This window comes from Peromyscus maniculatus, chromosome 3 (genome assembly GCF_049852395.1).
Source record: "Peromyscus maniculatus bairdii isolate BWxNUB_F1_BW_parent chromosome 3, HU_Pman_BW_mat_3.1, whole genome shotgun sequence".
Taxonomy (NCBI): Eukaryota; Metazoa; Chordata; class Mammalia; order Rodentia; family Cricetidae; genus Peromyscus; species Peromyscus maniculatus.
The window spans coordinates 112,336,293-112,343,228 of NC_134854.1; the positions used below are offsets into that span (position 1 = coordinate 112,336,293).

At 41.8% G+C, this 6,936-nt stretch overlaps 1 protein-coding gene across 1 annotated transcript; it reads left to right on the forward strand.

The window, feature by feature from the left end:
• Positions 1 to 3,070: 3,070 nt before the first annotated feature.
• LOC102903502 (vomeronasal type-1 receptor 95-like) lies at positions 3,071 to 6,005 on the forward strand. Its single transcript, XM_015990984.3, is given in 4 exon segments — positions 3,071 to 3,131; positions 5,139 to 5,378; positions 5,381 to 5,599; positions 5,602 to 6,005. Coding segments are annotated over 4 exon segments (924 nt in total).
• The last annotated feature ends 931 nt before the right edge of the window (positions 6,006 to 6,936 follow it).

The window sequence follows — 6,936 nt, forward strand, 5'->3', positions numbered from 1 at the left end:
TCTATATTTTAAAAGAATGCTTTTCCTGGTCTTTCTGTGTCTGGAGATTTTGAAATATACCGGTACACACACAAGTTGCAAGTCAGAACCCTGAGAACTGGATACAATCTGTTCCATTTTTAAACAAGGATAATTCTGATTCTATTTAGATAACTGCCATTCCCTAAGTCAAGTGCACCCCGGGTGCTTGTTTCTCATATTCCTGCTGCTACTCTACTTCATGCTCTCTCTGGACATAGAGGTCACATCTGCTTGGTGATGGTTTGTCTTCCCCGATGCACCAGCTCTTTCTCTCATGTCTTCCTAGCTTTCCAATCAGAACTGTGCAACAAACAGAGCACAGTGTTCAATCCCACCTTATCCTAAACCAAGTCTCACCTTCCAAAACCCTCTACTTCTACATTAACCGACAGTAGCAACAACAATAGGGTATAGGTGAGCTATATGATGATGACAAACAGTTCCATAAACATATGTGTGGACAGGTAGGTATCTGTCCACCCTGACGGAAACCATGATCTTTACACGGCCTCTCAACACCAGGAGATGGGCAGGTGACTCTATGGTGCACAGGAGGAAACAGACATTCCCCCCGCCCTTACTCCTCCCTGGATGCAGTGCACACACAGGACCCTGAGCTCCCAGTATGCAGTGCCGTCTGCAGAGGGGTTTCCTTCTCCCATTCTGCTCTCCACTTCCCTCCAGACCACAAGGTCAGGTCACTGTCCTGAGCACCTGCCATTGGTTTGAGGACTATTTGATGATGCTGTGGCTCTCAGGTTGTCTGTGACTGGTTGGGTAACTGCAGGATGACACCGTGTCTACAGTCATGGCTTCCTGGTTCCATGCCGGACAGGGGGCTCTAACTCTGTTACCTTAAGCAGCTGAAGCCTTCACACTTGGCTTTAACAAGGAATGCTCAGGTTTCTCTTCAGCATTTCTTGCTCCCTGCATGTTGACTTTTCTTACTCTGCCTGGAATCTGTTTCACAAATCATTTTTCCTGCGTTATATAATGAATATCAAGTGTCTGGGTTTTTCCCAGTGTGTAAAGTGAAGTCTTGTTGCATGGCATGACATGGTACAGTCACAGCACACTCACTCCTAAGTGCTCTGGGTTGATGTCCTGCAAGGCTCACATTCAACAGAAAAACCTTCCCTTATAAGTGTAGTAGCCTACAGATCCCTACAAACCTGTCTGATTTGATCATGTTAGCTAGTATTTACAAAGAGTAATCAGCACAGTATCTATGTATGTGCTGTGTAATATTTAAATAAATGCACACAATATATCTGATATGTTTGTTTATTCAAATGGTTCAGTGTGACTCAGAAATTCAGGGAGATTTGTGATGTCTAAAGAAATGTTTCTGTGGTCTCTCCTGGCATGCTAGTTCTTGTGACCTCATGTCACTCTTATCTGTGTTCTGGAGAAAACACGATGGTTTTTCCTGTTGCCTCCTTGGAATTCCATTTCAGAAAGACCAGTGTTTTCTAGCAGTTTCAAAGCAGTTATTCCCTGAAGCCATGATTTCTAGAATTTAATGAGGATTCGTGGTGAGTGTGACAGGGTGGCATATCCCTGCTGTTACAGTCCCTAGGGATGACAAAGTGGAAGAATGGTGACTACCAGGCTAGTTTTGTCTACATGTTGGGTTCCAGGATGGTCTCATCTGCAGAAAACAAGCTAAAATACGTGTCAGCCATGACTCCTAATTTTCCAAAATGGTAAAGGTGGAAGAATCACATTCTTCTCATGGAATATGGAAAGAGTGTATTCCCACGCCATAATGCACAGATAATTCCAACATACTTGATGAGAGTTTTACAATGCTATGTTCTTTCAAGGTTCAAGCATTTTTTCTTTGAATAAATGAAATTGAGTTAAAGAATACCCTGCATTTCACAGAAGCAATGTATTAGCTAGCAATTTTCAACTACTTGAATGTTAACTGTGAAAGGTCAGAGGGTGCCTGCTTGAAGTTACTTTTAAAAACTGCGTTCTAAATGCCTTAAGTGAAGTTTATATACTAAAATAAACAACTGCCATTTATAATCACATAGAAGCCACAGGATGACACACGGCTCTGTGGTCCTAACTGTTGTCCCATAGTGTTTGGAGCTTTGGTGACCGTCTTACTGGGTTTTCATGGGTTGTCGTTAGACAACTTGAAGCATGTTCAGATAAATTGATGTTTTAATTAGTTATTATTCTCCTCCACCTTCTCCTTTTCTTCTTGCCTTCCTTCTTCTCGATCTTGTTCTTTCTTTCCCCCCACATCCCTTTCTCCCTCTCCCCTTTCTCCTTCTCTCCTGCTGTTATTAAGACTGGGGTTATATAAAGTTGTATAAAGAACATCACAATTCAATTACATAGTTTCTTACAAGCTAATAACCGTATTGCTACCTAGAATCCACGGTCTATTCATCTTTAAAAAATGGCTAACTCATGTCCTCCACGGCAAAGACTCCCCTGGGGATTGAGTTCAACCTGGTAGATACATTCCAGGCAGGTCCAGTCCCCTCCTCCCAGGCTGAGCTAAGTGTCCCTGTATAAGCCCCAGGTTTCAAACAGCTAGCTCATGCTCTAAAGACAGGTCCCGGTTTTTATTACTGTGATACTTCTGACACCGGAGAAAGTTCTTACTTAAATTCCTTGATTTCATATGCTACATAATCATTTGAATAAAGTAAATTTTGAGTCAAAATTTTTTTAAAAAAGGCTAACTCTTTTTAACCATAGCATTAAATTTTATTTTAGGAAATCTGCATTTTTAAAGGGTTCAATAATACTCTCTCTGGTCAGTAATTCTAAAAGGCACTCCTTGTTTGTGAATGTGAACACTTTGCTTGCTCCTAATATCTTACATTACAGAACTTCAAGTCAAAACACCATAAAATGACTTCATAGTACACCCTTGGTATTGGATGATACTTCTATTTTTCCCTCATAACTAGATTAATCTTTATACTATTACAGTTATATACTTCACATGTATGAAGGTTAATTAAAGTAATGCATTTATTCCAAAGACATATTCTACCAGTAGGTCACTATTCAGTTTTCTAGAATGAACATTAGGCTTCAGCCTCTTGAGGATGGAGAAGTATCATTGCCTACTTGGAGGACAGGTGAGAGAATAGAATTCCCAGATCCTATCTTCCAAGTGTCTGTTGGACAGTTTTCCTTTAGTTGAATCCTGACAAGGGAATGGCTCTGGATCAAGTGTAATTTCAGCTCTGTTTACTACTCTAGTCTCACTGTTGAATAAGAAACATCTGGGACATGTTCCCGCCATTGTTGGATGACTGGGCTCTTCTCATAGAGGCTGGTTGGTTTGATGATCTAGAGATCTTAATACAACTGGGATGCAGAGTTCTGCTGTGGAATATCAGTTTAAGATGCATTAAATTCATTTATGCTGTGGAATATTTGTTTAATGATGCAAAGATGTGTTGCATTCTTTTATGTTGCATTTGCTTAACTCTGTAAAGCGGTGTTACTTTGCCTGCCTAAAACACCTGATTGGTCTAATAAAGAGCTGAATGACCAATAGCAAGGCAGGCCAGAGAAACAGGTGGGGCTGGCAGGCAGAGAGAATAAATAGGAAGAGAAATCTAGGTTAAAAAGAAGAGCTGGGTGTGAGAAAAGGAGAAGGAGAGGAGGACACCAGGGGCTAGCCACTTAGCCACATAACCAGCCACAGAGAAGGAAAGAAAGGGTATAGAATAGAGAAAGGTAAAAGCCCAGAGGCGAAATGTAGATGGAATAATTTAAGAAAAGCTGGTTAGAAACAAGCCAAGTTAAGGCTGGGCATTCATAGGTAAGACTAAGTCCCCACGTATTTATTTGGGAGCTGGGTGGCAGGCCCCCAAAGAGTAAAAATAAAAACCAACTACAGAGTTCCAAAGCAGGATTCAAAGAAAAGGCCTAATATGCTGTCAGAATGCTCAGGAAGCAGAATGCTCATCTATCCTACAGCTTTTGTAATTTTGATCTTCTCTGTTTCAACTGATCAATTATTAAAAGGACTGTATTAATTCCTCATAGTCAGGTGTGTCAGAAACTGCATGAGAATGAAACCAGTGGCTGACATTTGCACAGAGATCATGATGTACAGGACTCACTTCCACATCTTGTTTGTATCCATCATCTTCTTTCACATCCTGTGTCTCCCTGACTCGGGCACATGACTGTCCATTTGTTCTAGAAGAGGTGACTGCAGCTGAACCTCTGAGTGCTCTAGATCACACTCAGAATGTGGGTGCAATCTGAAGCAGTGTGAATTCTGAGTTCACACTTACCAACATTTTTAATGGAACTATGATAATAATATTTGGTCTGGCAATAAATGGAGAGGTAAAGATAACACCTTAGTAAAATCATTCTGTGTGTGTCTAATTCACAGACACTCTTCCCTTGGCAAAGTCTCATTTCATTTTGTGAAAACTTTGCCCTTCAATTTAACTAAAACTATTGATCTATCATGTACCTGGCCACCAAGATGGTACAAATGAAAACCAAGTGAGACACTGCCCAGAGAAATGGACACATGATGTAATAGGAAAGGAAATATTTTCTATAATATATGCAATTTTACTGTTGAACAAAACTGACACTTGTAGAGGTTCACATTGGGGTGTGTAAGTCAGCCATAGTTGGGAGAGGTTAGAATAAGTGTGAGAGTGAGGATGGATTCTGAATGACATGCAGAAGAGCTGAGATCTTAGTAGGCTGAGGGTGAATCGGGATGAATGTGTACACATTCTGGGTAATGTTTCTTTTCTGGATGTAGAAGGCAATACTGTAATACAGGAGTTTCTTGATTTCTCTTTAGCCAGTTACTATATGCTTCCATCCAGTGTAATATGAATAAAGACAATAAGCCATTCTGTAAAATCAACATCAGAAATGCCTTCTTAGAAATAAGCATTGGCGCCGGGCGTTGGTGGCGCACGCCTTTAATCCCAGCACTCGGGAGGCAGAGCAGGCGGATCTCTGTGAGTTCAAGGCCAGCCTGGGCTACCGAGTGAGCTCCAGGAAAGGCGCAAAGCTACACAGAGAAACCCTGTCTCGAAAAACCAAAAAAAATAAAAAATAAAAATAAAAAATAAAAAATAAAAAAATTAAAAAAAAAGAAATAAGCATTGGCATCTCAGCTAAGAGCTTCCTTCTCCTCTTCCACATCTTCGTGTTTATTCATGGCCACAGGCCCAAACTCAGTGACTTGACCATTGGCTTCGTGGCCCTAACACACCTAATGCTGCTGCTTATTGCAGTGTATAGAACTCAAGACGTTTTTATATCTCCAGAAAGATGGGAAGACATCGCATGTAAACTTCTTATTGTCTTTCACAGGTTTTTCAGGGCCCTCTCTGTGCCACCTGCCTGTTGAGTGTCTTCCAGGTCATCATCCTCTACCTTCAAAGCTCTCATTTAGCGAAGTTCAAACATCATTCTTCACATCATCTCTCATGTTTTCTTATTTTCCTGTGTATCTTCTACACAGGCATTGGCAGTCATATCTTAATAGCGGCTATTGTCACCTGCAATCTCACCTCAGATAATCTTATATACATCATGGGATCTTGCTCTTTTTATGTGTGAGTTACTCAATGCAACGGACATTCTCTACACTGCTGGCTTTCAGGAATGTCTTCCTTATCAGTCTCATAGTCTTCTCTTGGTACATGATGACTCTCTTGTGCAGGCATACGATTTGGTCCCGGCACCTTCAGAATACAAACCTTTCTCCAAAAGCATCCCCAGAGCAAAGGGCCCTCCAGACTCTCCTACTGCTTATGAGTTTCTTTCTGGTGATGTCAACTTTGGACGGTATTCTCTCCTACTCTAGAACTATGTCCCAGGGAAATCCCACGCTGTATTGTGTCCAGACCCTTGTGGACCATGGCTATGCCACAGTTGGTCTTCTGCTGGTCATCAGTAATGGAAAACATAGAACTGACCGTTTGATATCCATGTGCGAGTGGATGGTAAACAGTTGATATTCTGTGATGGGTAAGTTGTGTTTTTTTTTTTTTTTAAGATGAACCAATGTGTTGGCGCCAGAGCTATGAATCATGGCAGAATGTCCATGCTCTGAGTTAAATGAAAATGTGGAATTGTGCCTTTTCTGTTTAATCAGAGGACCGAGCAAGTCACTAGATTAAACATAGAGTCCAGGCAGTGGTGGCACACACCTTTAATCCTAGTACTCAGTGAGTTCAAAGCCACCCTGGACTACATGATATTGACTCAGTCTAGGAGAGAAACAGAGCCAGGCAGTGGTGGCACACACCTTCAATCCCAGCTCTTGGGATTTTATGCCTTTGCTCCCAGTACTTGGGAGACACACACACCTTTAATCCCAGCACTAAGAAGGAAGTAATTTGGCTGGGCAGAGAAAAGTCTATAAGGCATGAGGAGACAGCAAGGCATGAGGAGACAGGAACTAGAAGCTTTTGGGCTAAAGCCCTTTTCTGCTGAGACTTTTTCAGCTGGATCCCTTTTTGGCTAAAGGCTTTTCCAGTCTGAGGAGTCCTAGAGGGGAGACTCGGCAGTGGCTTGTTCCTTTGTCTCTCTGAACTTTCAGCATTTACCCCAATATCTGGCTCTGGGTTTTTTATTAAAAGACCATTTAATAGTTCATGTTACATCAAAAGAATACCTTCCTGTACCAAAGAAACCAGAATGTATGCATGGGTGAAAGATGGACTCCATATTGACCTCTCCATGTGCAATGAGTTGTGAGGGTGTTGTCTTCAGCAATGAGGCCTTGCTGTCAGTTTGTGGAGAACAGCGCATTATCCTGGCAACTAGCTGAGTTCTCTGGGGGATTCCCATGGGGATCCCTTTGGCCGACAACTCAAGTGGATGTAATCCAGTCCCTGTACTCGAAGCTTTGCTTGGTGACAAGAGATGGTCAACTGGGACTCC